Source organism: Mauremys mutica, chromosome 2, assembly GCF_020497125.1.
Source record: "Mauremys mutica isolate MM-2020 ecotype Southern chromosome 2, ASM2049712v1, whole genome shotgun sequence".
Lineage (NCBI taxonomy): Eukaryota > Metazoa > Chordata > Testudines > Geoemydidae > Mauremys > Mauremys mutica.
This window is the reverse complement of record NC_059073.1, coordinates 176,644,381-176,665,712: the sequence shown is the minus strand read 5'-3', so window position 1 is coordinate 176,665,712 and position 21,332 is coordinate 176,644,381. Positions and strand designations below refer to the sequence as shown.

Sequence of the window (21,332 nt, the reverse complement as noted above, 5' to 3'; positions counted from 1 at the left end):
GAACCTAGCCAGCCTACTTCAAAATAAAGGATTTATCATATAAAATATCTTAAATAATTACTTATTTCACATAAAGGATGAAATTCTTCAATTTTTTTCCAAAAATTATACTTAAACTAATTCTTAGTAAGAAAAATAGTTGATGGTGTTAATGAGAGCAACTTGCAAGAGTTAAATCTGGAGGCGTTGGTATTATTACTAACAACTCAGATTTCCCTCAGACCGTTTACAATGTCATTAGAATCCCTCAACTGACCTACAATTTAGCAATATATCATTGTTTATTTTTATAATACGTATACAAATATGCCTGCATGAAAATGCTTTATGACTGAAATCCTTTTCCAAATACCAAAGAAGGAAATAAATAATGATAGAGCTAATATTATTGAAACATGGACAGTAGAGAAAGTGGTGGAGATGAATTAGATTTGTGCAAAGTCTCTCCTACATATATTCATACACTTTAAGCCTGGTCAACTCTTAAGGGCAGTTTTTGAAAACAATAATTAAATAGTCAATAGAGACTGGAAAAGTAACAAAATAAGCAGTGACATAAATGTCAGAGGTGGGAAAAACAAGAGAAAAATAAGAGACAGCCCAAGTTATTTAATGAATTCTAATGACTCCAATAAATTACAGAACAGAAAGAAGAGACTTACAAGGTATTTCTAGAAAAGTTTAAGATATTGCCCTTTTCAAACACAAAGCCAACATTACTGATAAATCTAGTCCATTGAAATATATCTCCATCCCATGAAGAATCTTGTTAACTAATAATCTAGACTCTAGCGCTAATAATTGCATTCAGCCAGAATGCTTATCCTCGCTAAAATATAAGGAGAAATGTTTGTTTTCAAAGCTTCGATTAATCTCTGCTGAAATTCTCAAAAGGACTTTTAGGGGTTATGAATTTACAGTTGTGCTCCAGCACATAAGAAATGTGCACCTGCCTCACTGCCTATTACAGTCACAGGTAATATAGCACAAATACAATTAGCTAATTTCTAATTCTCGCAGTTGGTGGGCAGGCTGCCAGTGTTGCAAATAGGGAGAACTGACTGACTCCAACTTACTCAGAGCTAACGGCATCTCTGTAATTTTTTTTTAATTCACTCACTGACTAGCTAAAATAGACAGACAGACAGACTACACTAGTGCTCCAGCTTCTCAGCCTGAGGGGCCAGCATTATTTCAAAAAGGTCAAGTGGATGCAATTATTTCAGGTACATTTGCTGCACTGGTTTGTTCCCTTTGTGCCACTCAGGCAGCACAAAGGGAGCAGAAATCACCCACCATACCCCTGCTGGGGATTCCCTCAGCATGGGAGAGTCCCTAGCAAGGGTAGGGCCAGTACAGACATCTCCTGTGCATCTCTCCCTGCACTCCTGCTGCAGAGGGCAGCAAGAGATGAAGAAGTGGTTGGCACACATTACACTCCAGCAATCCCAAGCTGCCTTAGAGGGACGTTTGCCAGCTGGCATAAGTAAGCTGCTGTGACCAGGCTGGGGGCAAAGAATCAGGAAGCTTGTGACTAGTTGTTAGTTCTCATCTTTTCCTCATTTTATCATTTCTTGGGAAACCCTTGGGGGCTGCATTGGAGAGAGGCGCCCCCAACGTGCTACCGAACAGCCAGACAAGTAAGAAAGTAAAAAGGAGCAAAGCAGAGCTCTCCTCCCTCCTGTGCAATGTGGAAAGTGGCCACTGTGGGAGCTGTTGGGCAGATGCAGCAGAGAAGGGACAGGTTTCAGAGTGGTAGCTCTGTTAGTCTGTATCAGCAAAAACAACTAGAAGGGACAGCAGCTATTCAGAGAACATCTGGCTGATATTGTGACTCCTGCGGTTGCAGGAGAAGCAGTGGGAGGCAGTTGTAACAGGGCTGATAGAATGACTTCGGATTTAAAAAAAAAATCACAGCATAGCTCAAGGAATACATTTGCAATTCACAGTTAAGTAAACATTTTCTACTTAAACACAGTTGCTCGAGAGGGCCACAATTTAGAGCCACAAGTGGCCCCAGGCCACAGATTAGACTGGACATCTTTTAACAGAATTGTGTGTTTTCAATATGAAACACTGAAAAGTTGAAAGTAATACTGCAATATATAGATATGGCCAAATTTTGCCCTTGGTTATGCATTTGCAATTCCAAAGAAATAGGTGAAATTCAGTCCTGATATAAACAAATGTGCATTCATCCATTGACTGTGGAGGAGTTTCACCAATTTACACTAGCTGGATTTGGTACAATGGGTATAACACACACAGAGGTATAATTCAGGCATTAGAATCATACTAAGGGCAAGAGAAGTGTTGTGGCTAGGACACTACTAGCACTCACGAAACCTGGCTTCAATACTCCCTCTACTAAAGGCTTTCATAGAATATCAGAGTTAGAAGGGTCTTCAGGAAGTCATCTAGCCCAACTCCCTGCTCAAAGCAGGACCAATCCCCAAATGCTCCTCTCAAGGATTGAACTCACAACCCTGGGTTTAAGCAGGCCAATGCTCAAAACACTAGGCTATCCCTGCTCCCCCCTCTATAACTGTGGGCAAGCCACTAAATCTCTCCATATCTCAGATTCCCTATCTGTAAAATATGGATCCTTCCCTAGTTCAGGGGAGCATTCTGAGGTGCTCAGATACTACAGTGAGGCAGGCCATACATACCTGGACAGGTAGATACTGTTGTTACAAGGAATGCCTTCAATTATTTTTTTCCATTTTGTCTACTGTGCATGTTTGACAGCATTTTGGGCCTGATTTTCAGAGGCAGTGTGTACCCATGGCTCCCACTGGTTTCAAATGGAGGTTTTGCTGAAAATCAGGCCTTTCTTGCAGAGTCAGTTTCAGTCTTCTGTTCATGTAGTCAGTCAGTTTCCTTTGTATTTGTGAATCACTCAGCAACAGAAGAGAGGAGTCTTTTTTTAAAAAATAGGAAAATGATGCTAAAACCCACAAAAACTGGCTGAGGAACTTGGGGTAAGTGTGGTTCCTTAAACTACTTTTAATTCATTTTTAAGGGGATTCAAGTTGACAGTGTCCCTTTAAAGTCCTATTGTATCCTTGACTATCCCTCAGTTAGTTAAAAAAAAAAGTGAAGGAAAGTCAACAATCACAGACTTTTTTTTTTAAACCAGAGGGCAGTGAAGAGGCCTTAAGGTTCTCACCTCCCTGCCTGCTTTCAAGAATAAGATCCTCTGTGTGCTGATGACATCTGACAGGGAGCTCCTAAAGCTCCCTGGTGTTAGAAAAAAGATGTTCTCCAATTTACTCCTTACAGTTACCTTCAGTGTCCCCACCAGAAACAGATAGATCTCTGAGATAGGGCTAATCCCTTGATGCTTTCTCATCTGGCTATCCTGGACATCTCTTAAAATCTCCAAAGAGGTACAGCTGCCTGAGGGTTTGGGAAGGAGAAGTAAGAGCCAAGTCTGGTTTCACCAGCTGTGGAATGAGCCTTTGGTCACCCAGCTGCAGGGAGGACTACTGCCAGTCTCCTCCTTCACTGCCAGAGAGCCCTTGGATCTAGCACGTCATTATCACTCACCCCCTCCACTTATGCCTTAGAGTGAAGGATTAGGCTACTCCCATACAGGCAGAAGGAGCAGAAGGAACTCACAGCAAAAGTCCCCTTTTTCTATTCCTCACTCAGCAGGAAATCAAAGGGCTACAGATACAGGTAGAAGAGGTGAAACTAGTCACTACTCCCCTCTAGAGTTGCCAATCTCAGTTGGATGTATTTCTGGAGGTTTCATCATATGACATAATCTTTAATTAAAGATAGAGCTTTAATTCCTGGAGATTCCAGGACAATCCTGGAGGGTTGGCAACCCTAATTACCTCCCAACTCTCAGGTGACTGTGGCTCTTTGGTAGGGGAGGTATTGTTAGTCCCAGGTCCCTTCCAGACAGTCCAATTTTCAATGACAATCTATGGAAAGAAATAACTATTGCACTGAGCTAAGATTCATCTCTCATCACCTCTCTCCACTGTAGCTATGATATCTATTCTGCAAAACAAATGTGAAGAAAACCTGTTAAACACCTACAGTCAAAATATTTTGACAAAAGCAGCAAAGATTTTTCAAATAAAATTACCCTAGATCCTCTGAAAGCAACTCTCTGGCTCAATCCCATCTTGAAATCCACAAGTGAATACCACTGACACAAAATTTTAGAAATGGTTAGATAAATAGTGTGGCTTAAGTCAGAGGTCTGGGTACCAAGACCCCCTAGATTCTAACCCTCACTGACTTGCTAAGTAGCTTTGCGAAAGTGATTCAAGCCTACATTTTCAAAAGTGTTCAATTCAAAGCACCATGATATTTTAAACAGCTCTAGAGTTCAGTTCATCTAAACAAACTTATGAAAAAGTTTCACTTGAAACATTCATGACTTTAAAACTGCTGAGCTGATTTTCTTCAAAACTGTCTTGCACTGAAGATCTTGAAACTTGGGCCCCATGATGCAATGAGTTCTGCACAGGCAAACCTCTGAGCCCACACTGAATTCCTTGAAGGACTGAGGCCTTAAAAACCATGCCAAAAAAGAAGCTTGTATTTACTGTACTGTAACTTTATGTTGTATAGGAAATTTCAGTTTATATTATATATTTTATCAATTGACAATTTATGATGATACAGAGACCATATATTCAAGCAGAAAAACAGGAGAGCAGAGTTAAGTTTCAGATTTTAACATTAAATCTTCATTTCCAGATTCCTGGATGCCTCAACTCTTTACCTTCGTGTTGAATTAACTCTAGTTTTTTTGCATGTAATGCACTGTTCCAGATGGGGTTTAAAAAGTAGCTAACATAGCAACAATATCACCTCTTTTATTTTGTGTTTGAGGACTCTTCTACTATAACATAGTATCCTGTTTTGTTTTTTAATGCCACCGTGCAGTGGATTGCCAGCTTCATTAATTTTTCCACGGTAACACACAAATCCCTTTTTTGATCAGTGTATTAGAGGATTGATTCCTTGCTCCCAGACTGATTTTTTCAACTGCATTTGCCATCTGCTAGATAAATCCTCTAAAACACAAACTCTGGATCTGGGTGCAGTGTTCCTCTTTATTTCCTCAGCCTGCATTATCAATATCACCTGCAAATTGTGGAGGTTGTGTTTTCAATGTTTTCATCTAGATCACTTTTCTGTATTATGAACAAAGGTCTTAACACTGAACCTTGAGGTACTACATTCAGAATCAATTTGTGACAGGGTGCTGGCTATGGAAATCTGAGCCAGGCCTCTGTCATGCTAGCTCCAATCAAGAAAAGGGAATTGGAGTTGGCTGAGTAAGCCCATGCCTGATTGGCAAACGGGGAACAGCTGCCAGCCTTGTTAGCCAGGGGCTACATAAAACCTCACAGGAAAGACACAGGGAGAGGGAGAGGACAGGAGAAAGGGAGGAGCCAGCGAAGTAGAATGAGTGGGATCTTGTCTCTGCTGGCTGCAGGAGCTAGCATCCCTAAGGCTGTAATACTGAAGTTGTTTGTAGTTAGAAGGTAGGTAGTGGGAAAGGATATTGTAAATAAAGAGCACAGGTGGTTGCACGAGCACAGAGGTCTCTTGCTGGTTTGTGGGCAGAGCAGCAGCAGAACTGAGGGGGCCCAGCGATGCCCTATTACACTTGTCTTACTTTGATAAACAGCGGCGGCACCAGCGCTCCAAGCGCGTGCCTGGGGAGGCAAGCTGCAGGGGGCGCCCTGCCGGTCCCTGCCAGGGCAGCAGTCAGGCAGCCTTCAGCGGCTTACCTGTGGGAGGTCCCCAGTCCTGTGGATTCGGCAGCAATTTTGCAGCAGGTACGCCGAAGCCGCGGGACCAGCGGACCTCACGCAGGCAAGCCGCCAAAGGCAGCCTGCCTGCCATTCTTGGGGTGGCAAAAAAGCTAGAGCCGCCTCTGTTGATAAAAGATATACTACAGCTGCACTCTGTGTCTTGCTTTGAAAACAGTTTTCTAGCCAGAACCTTTCATCCTTCCTGTTCCATAACTACCATAACAATTAATTTCTGAGGTGAAAAAGTGTCATCGTTTCAGCTCGGAAATCATTTTTAAATGGACTAACATACCCAGGACAGAACTGCATTTTAAACACAGAATTAAAGAAACTATTTTCACAAGAAGATTGGTGTTTCATGTGCACACAGTAGGAAAAAGTCTTCCATAAACATAACCTGCTATTTTGATTTCACTCCCTTAAACTATAGCCCCCAAAAGGCTCCTGCTTGGAAAATGTTCAATAAGAAAGTGGAAACTCCATAAGATGTGTCTTGCAGAGTTTTCAGAATACTTTTCAACAGAGAATCTGCAGGAGGACCGACCCCTCTCTATGGAGGCACTATGCTTCTCTGTCAGTGCATCTACACATGGAGCCCTCTCTTAGTCTTATTCTTTCTAAGGATTCACTGTTGCTAACCCATGTCCTAGAAGTAGTAATCTATGTAGCACAACCATCCCTGCCTCTCCCAGGGTATTGGAGAAAGAGATATCCAATCAGGATCTAGGCTAATTAGCATAATCCTAAACATTCCATCAGCCCCAAATTTTCAAGAGCCTCCACTAATTTTGGAAGTCCCTCTTTTTGGAACTCGAGTCATGTTGGATCCGACTTGCTTAGTACTCACAACTCAAGTTAGCCTAAATCTCCACACTTTATGTGGTGTGGGCTGAGTACTTTGTATTGTTTTTTAAATAACAATCAGTTCAGTACCTCCTGCAACTAATCTATCTCTAATTTTCCACTCACACACGGAATCACTCATGACATCAGTGACATTCTCTAAGCATCTGGAGCAGCAGTGCAGGGGAAGCTACATTAATGCCAAACAAACTCCTCTACTTGGGACCTAGTTACTGCACACTGCAGAAACACACATTTTTGTGGTGGGGATTCTGTGATTTTCCATGACCTCCGTAACTTCTGCAGAGGCTACTGCTGGCTCAGGAGCTGCCAGAGCCGGGCAGCCAACAGCAGCAGTTTGGGTGTGGGGCAAGGGGTTTGGGTGCAGGGTGATGCTTACCTGGGGGGGCTTCCAGCTCCCACCGGCATGTCCCTGCAGCTCCTAGACAGAGGGGTCAGGGGGCTCCACACACTGTCTGTGCCAGCAGGCCCTGCCCCCACAGCTCCCAATGGCTGCAGTTCCCAGCCAATGGGAGCTGCAGAGCTGACACTTGTGGCGGGAGAAGCGCAGAGCCCCCCGGGCCACCCCTCCCCTAGGAGCTGCAGGAACACACTGGTTGGAGCCAGGTAGGGAGCCTGCCAGCCTCACCAACCCTCCCCCACCCCAGCACCAGCAGGGGTCCCGGGCCATGTGCTACCACACTCACCCCCACCAGCGCCAGTGGGGGTGGGCCACACACACCCCAGCATCTGCAGCCTCCCAGCCCAACTTTTGGTTGGGGTACATAGTAAAAGTCATGGACAGGTCACAGGCCATGAATTTTTGTTTATTGCCTGTGACCTGTCCATGACTTTTACTAAAAATATCCATGACTAAAACGTAGCCTTAGCCATGATACCTCTGTTCTCTTCTTCAATTCTGCATAGTAGAAGGCTGTATGAACTTCATCAGGAAAAGGTTTGGGTGCTGCATGATGTGACCTGTGTCTAGGACATAAAAACCAAAGCTCCTAGAACAGTGGTGGGCAACCTGCGACCCGCATGCAGCCCATCAGGATAATCTGCTGGCGGGCTGCCAGACCATTTGTTTACATTTGCATGACTGCCCGCAGCTCCCAGTGGCCACGTTCGCCGTTCCCAGCTAATAGGAGCTGCAGGAAGCTGACCAGTCCACTCCATTCACAAATGTGCTGTTCGGTCACTATATGTTTGAATACTTCAGCTGCATACACTGCAGGTTTCCCACCAGCAACTTGGAATAACATCTCCCCCTGCCAATAGAGAACCACAAGAACAGTTATGTCTTCCAAAATGTGAAAGGTCTGAAATGACAGAAAAAGCCTTTTGCAGCAAGGGAACTAAATGCACCTTCCCGCCCACCCCCCACATATAGCAATTAGTTATGAAATTTTTATGGAACAGAAAAAAGGTTATTTTAAACTTATCATTGCCTCTGCACTTCTGTAACTGCAATTAACAAGGCTGTGTCCAGAGACAGTATGAGGACTGAAGCATCCCCTTACACGGTGCTTAATTTGTAATGAAAGAGGTTCTGGGGTTCAAGCAGTTAGGTGCCAGGGCTCAAGCCATTTTTTCACTTTCAAACTGATATGCCAAGCTCAGAGGTGCTGGGGCTATGAACTGCCAAGCCTAGAGGTGCCGGGGCTCAGCCCTGGCACAAATTAAGCACTGCCCTTACAATATGTGTTGGTTCACTTTAGAAATGTTGCATTTTTTTGTCCTTGAGATTCCACAATAATTAATTCTGTGCTCCCCCACTGAACAGCTTTAGACAATAACCCTCTGTTTCTCATCCTATCTCAGGATTTTCAATTGATACTGCCTGCTGTTCTGCAGGAACTCAATCCCTGGCCCAATGAACCATCATGGACGGTTCCAAAAAGAAACATTTCTGTGATGAAGTTATGGTCAATGTTCCTGAGAGGGCAGACCAGCAGGCCCAGTTCCAGAAGCAAAGGGACAAAAGACTGGAACAATGTCATGCTGACAGGCGGGAGGAAAGGCTGAGGCTTGCCGCCAGGTGGAGGACAGGGTTTCAGCGAGGAAGCAGGCACTTGCAAAGCAATTCCTAGAAAAGGAACTGTGGCTAAGGAAGGAGGATAGAGGTCAACCGAGAGACCTGCTTCAGTAATGCCTGTCCATAATGGCTGCAAGAGCACCGTCTCCTGCTGCATCACCATGCAAAATACCTGCACTCCAACAGTAGCTTGGACAACTGGCACATGCATTCAGAACTCATGAGCAGCTGGGCATGGCAACAAAACCCCATGCACTCTTCCCTCTTCAAACCCTCGCCACTGGAACCTCCACCCCTCTCCCCTGCCCCCAAGTGAGGGTGAAATGTGGAAAGCAGGGAAAGGAGAATGTGGAGACAGTGGACATGCAGCAACAAGGGGATTTTATCAGGTATTCACTATTTCCCACTCTTTTTTTCTTTAGGTGGTTTTGAAATGGGAGCTAGCCCGCCCAACACTGTGAGTGCTGTGCTATTTTAAGACATGCTTGCAAATAAAATATGTTATGTTTTCAAGAAAGTTTATTGCTATCATTGCATCACATTAGACAATCATGATTTGAGATAATAAAACTAAAAGTATGGTCAGGAGCACTTAAATATTAGTAAGCAAACAGTATTCCTCTGTTTAGCTAGGTATAGCAATTCACATTTCAATAAATTCCATCTGTAAACTCAGGCTGCCCCCCCCATTCACATCCATTATGTCATTCACACTTACACTGCAATCAAGCCCACACCCCTCCCAAGCAGTGGCCGCCCCAAAAAAATTAATGAGCCATTTTCCCCTACAAGCACATTTATACAGGTACTATTCCTCCTCTTCCATAATGTGGACCATGCAAGTCCATAATGTGAGAACACAAAGTATCCCTGTCTTTTGCTACCCAGATGCAACCAGCTCCTGCAGTGGTAGCTGCACTTTCTGGCTGAGGATACTGATCCAGCATCCCCTCACTGTCATAGGTCCATTCAGGGGGAAATGGCTCATCTCTAGCTTCAGGCTGTGTTGGCAGGATGTTCAAACTTCCTGTAACGTGCAGGGCAGGCAGTAAAGTTTTCCCACAGTGCATCATGGTCCTAGGGCTAGTGTGGCCACATTTTGGGTTAGCACTAGGGACTCTGGGATATGGTTAGTTTGACTTTGGTCTGCCTGCTGCAGTGTGGACACCAGAGCCCCAGGTTCAAGCACAGGTTAGAAATGTCTTTAGGTAGGGTTAAAAAACAATGTAGACACACAAGCACTGAGTTCCCTAACATGGGTTAGCTGACTTAAGTACCACTAACCCTGGGCTTACATTACAGCGTACACATACTCTGTGTGTAAACCAGTTTCCTATTGCATTAAACTAGCAACTTTAAGAACTATAGGACTGTTCTAACTAACAGGTTACAAAGGTTTCTAAAAGAAGAGCATGACTTTTCTGTACTAATCAGTTAACTCAAAAAATAAAAAACATATTTAAATTATTTTAAAATAAATTCTGTAAACATTAGCAGAACACTGACTCCTCACAGCATCACATTAGAACATGACACATCTTCACAGAAACTTTACAGAACAGAGTGGTGCTATCAATGCCCCATTAATTAGGTAGCTTAAAGGGCGTAAAACCCACCATAACAATACATGGGCAAACATTTCAGCAACCTCCAATACTACTGCTGGTGCTAGGATGGGATATAGCTCAGTCTAGGATATAGCTCAGACTGCAAGAACATCCTGTTACTAGACCAGCTGCTCAAAGGATGTCACTGATATGCTATTCCCCACTTCAGCAGAAAAATTCTCTTAGCCTGTTTTTTGTGTGGAGTTTCTTATATTTTTCTGAAAGAAACAAGGTGGCAAAGGAAGAAAATACTTTTATAAAAGAGCTGTATTATCCACAAATTCCAAACTCTATTGACTTGCAAAAAACAGCATATATAAATGCAATGGTCTGAACAAATTTACTAAACACCACCAAAATGCCCTGTCTCACGTACTTGAAGAAGTTCCCCAAGACAGAGGCTCTCTCTCGAAATTAGTGTTGCAGAACCCTTTGGGCCATCGGAGCAGCCCTTACAGAAATGTTCAATAGAGTTAATAGAAGTTATATATTTATAATTTATTCCCTATTAGAATTTTTAAACCAATGTACAGATTTTTATAGTAGAAATATTTAATTGTACAGGATTATTTTGATTGTTTTCAGTAGCAGCCATAATTTTTTTTACCTTATATAGCACTATTTCATAGAATCATAGATCATTTAACGCATTTATTTAGAGTAATTTATAGAGAACCTTAGTGAATGTTTCCATAAAGGGGTAGTCACGCCTGCAAAGTGTAGAACAGTCCTCCACAACCCTTTTTCACCTCACGAGATCTGCAGGGACTGACCAAAGGGCTTCAGCACAATCATAATAAGCCTTATAATAGGGGAAATAATTCTTTTCAACTTTCCTTGTACTCAAAAACAGTTTGACTGTTTTTGTAAAACTTTCCCCACAGACAGAGGGATGCCTAGAAAACATCAGCTCAGGAGATAAAAGTTACAGAAAGTTACTCTAAACTGAGAACAGGAGATTGATACAGTAATCATTTTGCAATCATTGGTATCGTGGGCACCACTGCTCTGACCTATGGAACTGCTCCAAGATCTCATCATAGGGGTGGCAATGTCAGCAACACTACTTGCTGACTGATCAGTGATGGAGCCAGATAATCTGCTTCTGGAGAAAAGGCAAATCTACCTTCCTGTCAATACTGTGTGATTCATGCTTATTTAATTATATTTATTTTGTATTAAAAACTTGAATTATCATCAATATTAGTATCTGAGGGACTTGTAGAAAGCTTTTAAAAAGTCCAAATAAACTATATTCACTCTTCCCTTTATCCGCTATTCTGTCAACTCTGAAAGAAAGCTAACAGATTACAGGCACAATTTATTTACCCTTACATCAACAACAATAAAAATGTTACATTGTTCAATAATAAATACATGTATTATTCTCTCCTTAATGGGAATTATAACTATGGTATTCTCTGATACAGAAGTAACCTTCTCTTGGCTATAATTTCCATGAGCAAATTTTGCTCCTTTTTATTCTCAAGATGGTAACCAACCTGGCCTCCATCCAATCCCTACAACTAGTTGCTGTTTTTAAGGATATATCTTTGTTAGTAGCACAACTATATATTTTTAGCTCCCTCTGAACTCAGATGAATGTTATCTAGTGCTAGAAACATATTACAGTCAAGATTCTCAGTTTTTTCCATCATCTATTCCTTTTAAAACTCTTTCTGTCAGTGGTACATTTTTATAACCTTTGATAAATGGTCTCATAATAGGAATTTCCCCATCATTCTCAGTAATGAGACCTGATTCAAAATCTTTATTTAGCTGTTCTGAAACATCTTCCACTGCACTTTAATCATCCCCTAATTATTTTTAAAAGGACACAAAAATTTGTCTTAAGGGGACACTTTGGTGCTAAAAATCATATTAAACAAAAACAATATTTATATCTGTTACTGTGATTTTTTTATTTATGTCATTTCCGTAATCTTATTTACCTTTTATCTGTATTTGTTTTATTTTATTGCATTCATCACTATAATAGCCAATTAACCTAAATGACTGAGGATACAGCATTTATTTTAGAAGTTAGATCTACTTCCTCCCTTTAATCTCATTTATTAGAAAGATTGTGTTTTAAATGTTGATTCCTAGGAATATAGGTAATGTTCTCCTGGATCAGACCACTCGTACACCTAGTCCAGTATACTGTCTCTGAGAAAGTTTGTCTACATAGGCAAAAAAGTGTTCTTCAAGAGAGTTAACGCAATCAACTTAAACTCAGTTTTAAAAGTACACCATCTTTTTGACCATATCAACAGACACAAAGAGGTGAGTACTAGGTTCTGCCATACTCGGCAAAGGGTGTTTTTAAACTATGATAGCTAATGTGTGATCGGTAACATGATTAAGATCTTAGTGTGAACAAGGCATTCTGTACCGTTTGGTTCGGTTAGAATCCTAAAACTACAATTTGGCCTGGCTACACTAGTATATTAAATATAAACTTGAGCTATCATATTTCAAAAAGCACACCTTTTTGCCTAATGCAGATATATCCCCAGATGCGCAGAGTAAGAAATCCTGAAAGTTATGGGATAAACCACTCCCTAGGAAAGTTTTTTCCTCATCCCCAAGAGTTTGAGGTTGGTTTATGCCCCAAAGTTTAAGCTCTCATCAAGGCTATGGATTTAAAGAATCCTGCTGCCAATTTTGATTCAGCCTCATTCCTGAAATTCCCTGCATCACATGTTCTCAGACCATGAGCCACTTGCTGATGGTCCACAGAGACCTGGCAAGCCATACGGTCTTGGTTATAGCTATAGTGGATGGAGAAGAGCCTGGATGTGGCAATGAGGAGCCAGCCTGGTTGCCTCCACTATGGGCTGCTGCTACATAAGAAGAGGAGTATAGGAAATGGGGTGGGAGATGGGTCAACTAGCAGGAGCTGCTAAAGGGAAAAGGAACCATAAGCTGCAAATAAGACTAGAGCCATCCATGGAAAGAGAAATTCAGGGGAGAAGAGAATCAGGCAAAGAATGTGCAGAGGAGCACAAGAGAGAAGGTCCTAGTAGCAGAGAAGAAGGGGTGAGAGAAGGACAAAACGGATGGAAGGGGAAAGAGCAAAAGCAGAAAGTGTGCTTAGCTTTTTCAAGAAGGCAAAACATAAGTTAAAAATACATCAAAAGCACTTTCCTACTATTTTCCATGTAAGCAATTGCTATAGTGATTAATATTATTTATTATTTATAATAATAGTGCCCAAAGGCTCGAACCAAAGTCTGGGGCCGTGGTGCTAGGTGGAGTGCAAACTCATAGTAAAAGATAGTCCATGGCTCAAGGAGCTTACAGTCTTAAGAAGATGAAAGGTGACAGGTAAGGGAGGTGGATACAGCATTCAATCACAATGGTCCAGGATTTTTTCACATACCCCAAAGATAGTCAACATACAACGGGTGGGAAAGAAGGTTAATGTCAAGTTAAAGACCACATTCATATACATTATATAAAGGTATTTAATGTGTAAATATAAGCAGACATGTTATATGTACTGAACATACTGACAAATGGATGTTGTGTGATCTTGAGTGAGGTGAAGGGTTCATGGAATACTCACTCTGTTAAGATGGGATCCACACTATGAAAAAATTTGAGTCTACTCTTCATAATGTGGAGTGGATCTCATCTTAACAGAGAGTGTCTCATGAAGACTGCCCTTCATCACCGATACCAGCACAGAACACAAGTATTAGTGACAACAACCACTTTTACCCTCACTTCACTTTATTTATCCAGTATTGAACAACTAAAGTAATTCTCTGCTCTTGCTGCTCTGAGCATGTCATCCACACTCAAGTCTTCTCACTGGCTCCATATCTCTTTCCAGATAAGGTTCAAACTTTTCATCATCACTTGATTGAATCCCCTACCACCATCCATGGTTCCTAGTTACTTTACACTTCTAGAACCCTTCTATCCAGTGAAGTTATTATTGTGTAAATATTCATGCTCCCCTACATTCAGTGATGAGCTGCCAAAATCTTAACAACCGGTTCCCTATAAAAAGTTCTGATTTAAGGGGGGGAAGCGGGGGAGGGGCCAGGGTTGGGGGAGACATACTCGTGGGGGCAGGGGCCCCTGCAGGGCCTGAGGCAAATTGCCCCACTTGCCCCCTCCCCTCCGGCCAGCCCTGGAGTTTGCAACAGCCGCCCCACACACACACACCTTGCCGGGCTGCTCAAAAAGCAGCAGCAGGACTCCTCCCGAGCTCAGATGAGCTGCCCAGCTGGTGCCAGCGGCTGGCCACCCTGCAGCTGGGGGGAAGTGGGGGGCTGAGGGAGCCTCAGCCTCCCCAGCTGGGACTCCTGGGAGCAACAGGATGGTCCAGCCCGCGGACTGGAGTTCTTTGCCCACCCCCTGGCCCTTTAACAACCGGTTCTCCACAGAGGTCTAATTTTAGCAACCGGTTCTTGGGAACCAGTGGGAACCGGCTCCAGCTCACCACTGCCTACATTTACAGAAAGGGAATCCTGTAAAAGGGAGATTGTCCTGATTTTTTCCTTGGCCTCAGTCAGTCATCAACAACCTACATGAAGGTATAATACCACTCATTTTAAATATCAGAAAGTCAAAACCCTGGGCAGAGTATGTGCCCTCTGAGCCACATAGGAGATATTTGCTCTAATCAAAAACTGTTATGCATGGTTACATAAAGCCAGAATAAGACCCCCATATATATAAGTCCAGTAAATATTACTGTAAAGGAGCAGCAAAGTAAACTATTTACTTGCAGAAACATGTCACTTTTGATTAAATTCCCATGTGCTGGCTTGATGGTAGCTAGCTATTGTAGGCAGTGCATGTAGCAATATCTATTGTTAAGCTTGCTAACACTTTGCATTAAACTTATCTGCTTTCAGTTACTTATAATTTTGTCATACTGTAACCTTTGGGCTGAAATTGTCCATGCCTGCCTTAGGTTGATTTTTATCTAAAAAAGTTGTTCCCAATACTTTAATTAATCAGTATAAGGTTATTTTGTCAAACGTTTTGCAACTTTTTTTTAGAAGCAGCACTAGTGCCCCGGGAATTTAGGTTAGGAAGTTGAATGTTGGCAGGGTAGGCAGAGAGAGGTCTCTCACTGTCCATTTGGAAATTTACCAGAGATTTGACTGAGTCACAAACCATGGAAAATCACCCTTTGCACATGTGTGGTAGTTTGTAAAACAGTTAATCATTCCACTTCCAAATGTGAACTGCCCTGCTGCAGATACTCCTAGGTGCCAGTGGGCCTCTTGAATCATTTTGATTATAATACAGATGCTGCTTTGGGCATCAAAACAGCCTTTTACCTACAGGAAGCACTAATAAGTTGGGAGCCAGTAAGCTCTCAATTCTAGACATATTTCTTCCACTGACTGGGCTTAATAATTCTCTGTACTTTCCAACCATTGCTATAGATAAGATCTCAGACTGTATAACAAACTGAGGAAAGAGGCAAGTATCATTTTCCCCATTTTACAGATAGGAGACCAAAGATGTTGCAAGGTCACTACAGGCAGAGTCAGGAATAAAATCAAGTCTCTAATATAGCAGTCCCAAATACCATTCTCTTACCCACACTGACTCGCCAAAAGAATATGCCAAATGTCTGTGTTTGGCTATGCCGGCTGCAAAATGAGGCTACTTTTGCATTCCTATCTTAACAAAGCACTGAGATTCACAGATGACTGGAAACTCTGTAAAAGCAAGTCATCATTTAAAAACAAAAAATATTATCCTCAGGGACTATATATCCCTCTCAGAGCCAGTGATGATGTGACTATGTTACCACATAACTAAAGACGTTATTGTAATGCAGTGGTTCTCAATCTTTCCAGACTACTGTACCCCTTTCAGGAGCCTGATTTGTCTTGCGTATCCCAAATTTCACCTCAGTTAAAAACTACTTGCTTACAAAATCAGACATAAAAACATAAAAGTGTCACAGTACACTATTACAGAAAAACTGCTTACTTTCTCATTTTGTGTGTATGAAATTTTAGTTTGTACTGACTTTGCTAGTGCTTTTTTATGTAACCTGTTGTAAAACTAGGCAAATATCTAGATGAGTTGATGTACCCCTGGAAGACTTCTGCATACTCTTGGATGAGAACCACTGCTATAATGCATATGAAGAAAGGAAAGAATTTAGAATTTAGAATTAAGAGGAAATAAGGTTTCACAAACTACCTTAATTTTGACGTTTCCTAATTTTTGTGTTCTTCACTTTGCAACCCTGCATTCTTTTAATGAGCTTTTGCATGGTATGTATGTATTATGGACAATTTCAGAAACAGAATACTCAAGGGGTGAAGAAGGGGAGTTCAGCACTTCACAACAGTTAATTCCACATGTACAGTAGGACTAGCAAAGATTTCACAGGAAGATGCTTTATATGCTGGTGATAAGATGCTGAAATAGCAGCACCTGGTCAAAAAGTTTAAGAAACTGCTCCAGAGCTACAGATATGGTGTGATGTCAGCATGAGGCTGAGAGAAATAATAATACAAGAGCCATCCATTCTGTTTCTTCCAAATATAGATAGATACAAAAGCAATCTATAAAGCTCTATAGATTTGAAGAAGAGTTCTCAATGTTTTACCTTAATTTTTGGTTAATAAAGTGGTACCAGATAGTAAATATAATGAACCTCCACTATGAATGGAGCTATATCAATTTATGCCAGCTGGGGAGCTGGACCATTATATGTAAATTTGCAATAAGCTCATCTTATGCTAGGAGAAACTTATCCACTAAAAGTTAAGAGAGTTATGCAGATTTACATAAGAGGAAAATTTGTCCCAGTGAGTTTCTGTTAATATTCTCCCATAGTCCCTCACGGTATAGTTAACACAGCAAAACTGAATTAATAGATTTTTTAAACAAAAACAATTCTTTCATCTTTTAAAGTTATGCTAAAAATCAATGCATGCCATGTATACTTACATAGTATTAGAACTACCTCTGCCTGTTTTAACTAGAATTGTATCATTCTGAATAGCTTTGAGACAGCACATAGTTTTCTGTCAGTTTCTGATTTTAAAAATGCTACTTAGAGGATCATTTATGTAGAATAATAATATACATGTTTCCCACATTGCCTTAGCAACTTCCTCAAATACTTCACTGAGCATTCATAGTTAATCTCGTTGATTTATGCATATGATGTGGTCTAATGACCCACATGCCTCTGTTGGGTAAGCCACTAATGCCAGTGACACAGTAACCTATTAACCTTTCTTTAAAAATAACCATCACATTCATGCAAATAGAATTAAAAAAGTCAAGCAGGAATAGAAAAGTAGTACTCTGGTACAACACAACAACATATTAGATGTCAAGACAAGCTAAAATTAAGAACAAACAAGCAGTGATGAGATTTAATATATTGCACAAATATTTTGACATGGTTTGCTAGGTTGTAAATAGCCAACATTAGCAGCATTAGCCAACATTATAAAATTTAAATGTCATATACTAAAATGTCATATACTAAAAGGGAAATTGTTGCTGAAATTATTTCAAAACTGTTATACTGCATAAGGACCCCCATAGCCACCTCCAAAGTACAAATTGCCTTCAACTCTCATAGAAAACAATGGGAATAAAGGGCACTTAGCATCTCACAGGAAATGTTCATCATCTTGGACAACCACTTTGCAATACTTCTACTAGTGATCATTCTAGCGTAATTAATCTGAGATTTTAAAAGAAGTTCAATACACACAGCTAATTTTAATAAGAAAAAACTAAAATTATTTTATCAAAATATTATTGAGGAAGACAAACATTTTAAAGTATTCATAACCAATTATAACATTGATATTGCTACTTTCTTCTACTTTAAAGAATGTTCCATTGTTCAATGTTCCTAAAGAATTATTAAAATAGCGATCCCTTATACCCATAAATCCACCTAAACTGAAAAATGATTTATGTTATGCTTTAAAATGATAGTGCACATATATGCTTAGCATGGGCAGATGTCAAAAAGTATTCATCTACAATGGCTCAATTAAAGAACAACCTGGAAATGCTTTCTGTAGATACCGTGGAGCATCCACAACAATCATCAGAGCAACAATGAATGTACATAGCAACCGGCTGAAGGGGACAGGGGCTCTGTATTTGGACTGGATTTATAAATACAGAGAAGCAGATATAAGAATATTCAGTGTGACTGTTTTAATAGGTTACAGTCACGTGCGCGCCTCTGGGATTTACCCCCCCTCCTCCCCGTTTCTTAAACAGGACCGAGGAAGTGGAATAAAAGATTAGAGGTTAAGATGCGGATGGGGTGCGGTTTAATTATCCAGTGCGATTGACATGCACCTGCCGATACCCACAGGCAACAGACAGAAAGAAATCAAAAGGTCCACACATCAGCAAACTCCTTTCTTCCTCCAAGGAAGCCTATTTTGTCCGATGGAGGAGACCATTTCTCCTCCTTTTCAGGTTATCAGCAAATCGCATCTGGAACCAAGCCCCGGACAGCCTGAACCGGAGCCCGGGCTCTTTGTTTTCGGCAGCACGTAGGGCAGGAGCGAGGAAGTGGCAGCGTGCAGCCCCGTTACCACCCCGGCTCCCCACGCTGCCGTGTAAACACGATACGATGGGCACAGGCAGGCCCGCTTCGGGCACGGGCTCCCTCCCAGCCCCCAGCCAGCCCTGCACGTGTGTGCGCCCGGGGCCGCGCCGCGGGGGGGGGGCATTACCTGAGCAGTTGGTGCCCTTCCCCTTGCCGCCGCCCTGGCACTCGCCGCCGGGCAGCAGGTTGGAGGCGCGGCCGGGGGGCAGGGCGGCGAGGGCGAACGCCAGGATCACCGGGGTGTAGCACCACGCCCGGGGGGGTCCCGGCAGCGGCCGGGCGGCGGCCGGGCTCTCCGCCACCATGGCGGGGGCGCGGGCGCGGAGCGGCAGCGGGATGGCGGCGGCGGCGGCTGGGAGCGGCAGGCCCAGAGCATCAATCGGAGCCGGCGGCAGCGCTGCCCTGCAGGGACCGTCCCTTCTCCGCCGGGCCGGAGCCAGCCCTCAGCATCCCCGCCGGGACCGCCAGAGAGACCCGGCGCCGCCGGCCCGCGCCGCCCCCGCGCGCCTCCCGGCTCCCCCGGAGCGTCCCTGCGCCCTGGGCAGCGGCTGCGCTCCCCGGCCGGCCGCTCGCTCGCTCCTTTGTGCGCGGCGCCCACCAGCGCCGCTGCCACCGCTCCGGCTACAACAAAGGGAGCGGGGCTGAGGCGGCTGCTGCTGCGGAGGGAGGAGGGGAGGACGCACACGTGATGGCAGCCCCCCCCCAACACACACACACCCACCCACGGGGGAGGCGAGGGGGCTTCGTCCTGAGGAGCTGGGGCTCGTCCCAGGAGCCCTAGTGGGCGCGGTGGTACCTCGCCTACCCCCGCCCACAGGCACCGCTCCCGCCCCACGCTGGGCAAAGGGCAGCAGCCTCCCCACTTGGGTGATGAGCAGCAGCCTCCTCTGCCTCCCCCAGTGAAGCCACGGTGAGGGGCGGCTGCAGCAGCAGGCTGCACCAGTGAGGCCACAAGCTGATGGGGAGCAGCACCCCCCTCGCAGGGCGCTGGGCAGCGCGCACACACCGGGGCGGAGGAGAGGGGCCCTAGCCGCGCGCAAAGTGACAATGGTGTGGGGTGAACTGTGCGCAGCGCTCTCTGTGCTCAATCCCCACGGCAAGTCCCACTGTCACCCCCCCCTCCCCCGCGGGGCGCTTTGGTACCCTCTGCAAGGCTGCCGTGCGGGAGGCTGAGGAGGGGAGCCCTGATTAACTGGACGCTTTGTTTGTAATTGTTACTGCACCTCAGCCCCGCACGTGAGACAGGAGCAATTTCCAAATCCCAATCACTACAGTTGGGGAAAATGCGGTGACTACTTGCAAGGTGCTTCTGGTCACTTCTCTCAGAAGCAGCTTCTCCTGGAGGCACTTGGAGTGGGTGGGACAGAGCTGCTCCTTGAAAGGAAGGACTAGTCACCTACAGAAAGCTGAGCACGTGTTTGCAGGATGTGGGGTTATAGATTGCAAGCAGTTTATGACAGGATACAGTTCTTACTAGATGGCCCTGAAGGGCAATGTACATTTGCAACAGGATGCGTGTTTCTTACTACTACTGATATAGGAATAACACAAAAAGGGAAACCCACATTCAACAGAAGATTTTCCTTGGACAAGTCTAAACTATGACATATATTTGGTGCTAGTCCTTGGAAAAAGCAGCTTTCTCTAACCTTCCACATGAACTATTCATGTTGCAGGGCAAGCAGATTCTTCTACCTGCTGAGGTGCGCTTAGGGCGCTCCCCCTGGTGAAACAACAGATTAAATACCTGCAGGCAGGACTAGGGCCCTACCCCTGCAACAAGCTCTGTGTGGGAACAGAGGTCTGCCATGCAGAAGTCCCATGGTAGGATTGGGACCTTAATGTGGGTTTAGTCCTCCAGGATGACAGATCTAGCCTAAAAAAAACCCTCATAAAACTTAAAGAGGGGTTGGCTGCTGGTGAAAAGATAGGATCAATGCCGCCAAGACAGAAACAGCAATTTCCTATTGGCAAATGGAGTGCCACACTATCTCTACCACATGGTATTCACATTTTTTTTGCTCCTTTCAGGATATCACTGGCAGGGATGCTGTAGAGATGAGGTGGGAGCGAAGGAGGATTAATGTGCATTTCAAGATGGAAATAAGTCTCATGGTTTTTATTTTGGTTTGTATTCTATTTTTGAATTCCTGGGGTTGCCAATTCTGCCATTTATTTAAACTCAGAGAGCTACATCAGGCTTAGTCAGCATTTCTCAAATGTGGCCACTGTGGTGGCCACCAGGGGACTTTCTTGTGGCCACAGCCTTCTAGGCAGTGATGGGGGAGGGGGAAGCAGTGGACCCTCCTCTGGGGCCGCCAGCAGTGATTGAGCCCTGCCCCCCTCTGGGGACACAAAAGCTGGAGGAGCAGGCAGCAAGTGTGAGTTCCCCACCTTCCCAGAAGCAGCGGGGTCAGGCTTCAGCCCTGGGGTAGAGGGTGGCAGGCTCCAGTCATAGGGCTTCTGGCTCCATT

General features: G+C 43.7%; 1 protein-coding gene across 1 annotated transcript in view; it reads right to left on the bottom strand.

Moving 5' to 3' along the window:
- Nucleotides 1–19,446, bottom strand: part of TMEFF1 (transmembrane protein with EGF like and two follistatin like domains 1) — a 195,609-nt gene extending 176,163 nt beyond the window's left edge. The window contains exon 1 of the mRNA XM_045006102.1: nt 18,986–19,446. Coding sequence (XP_044862037.1) covers nt 18,986–19,163 — 178 coding nt within the window. The 5' untranslated portion in view covers nt 19,164–19,446. The remainder of the gene's footprint in view (nt 1–18,985) is intronic.
- Between the last annotated feature and the right edge of the window lie 1,886 nt (nt 19,447–21,332).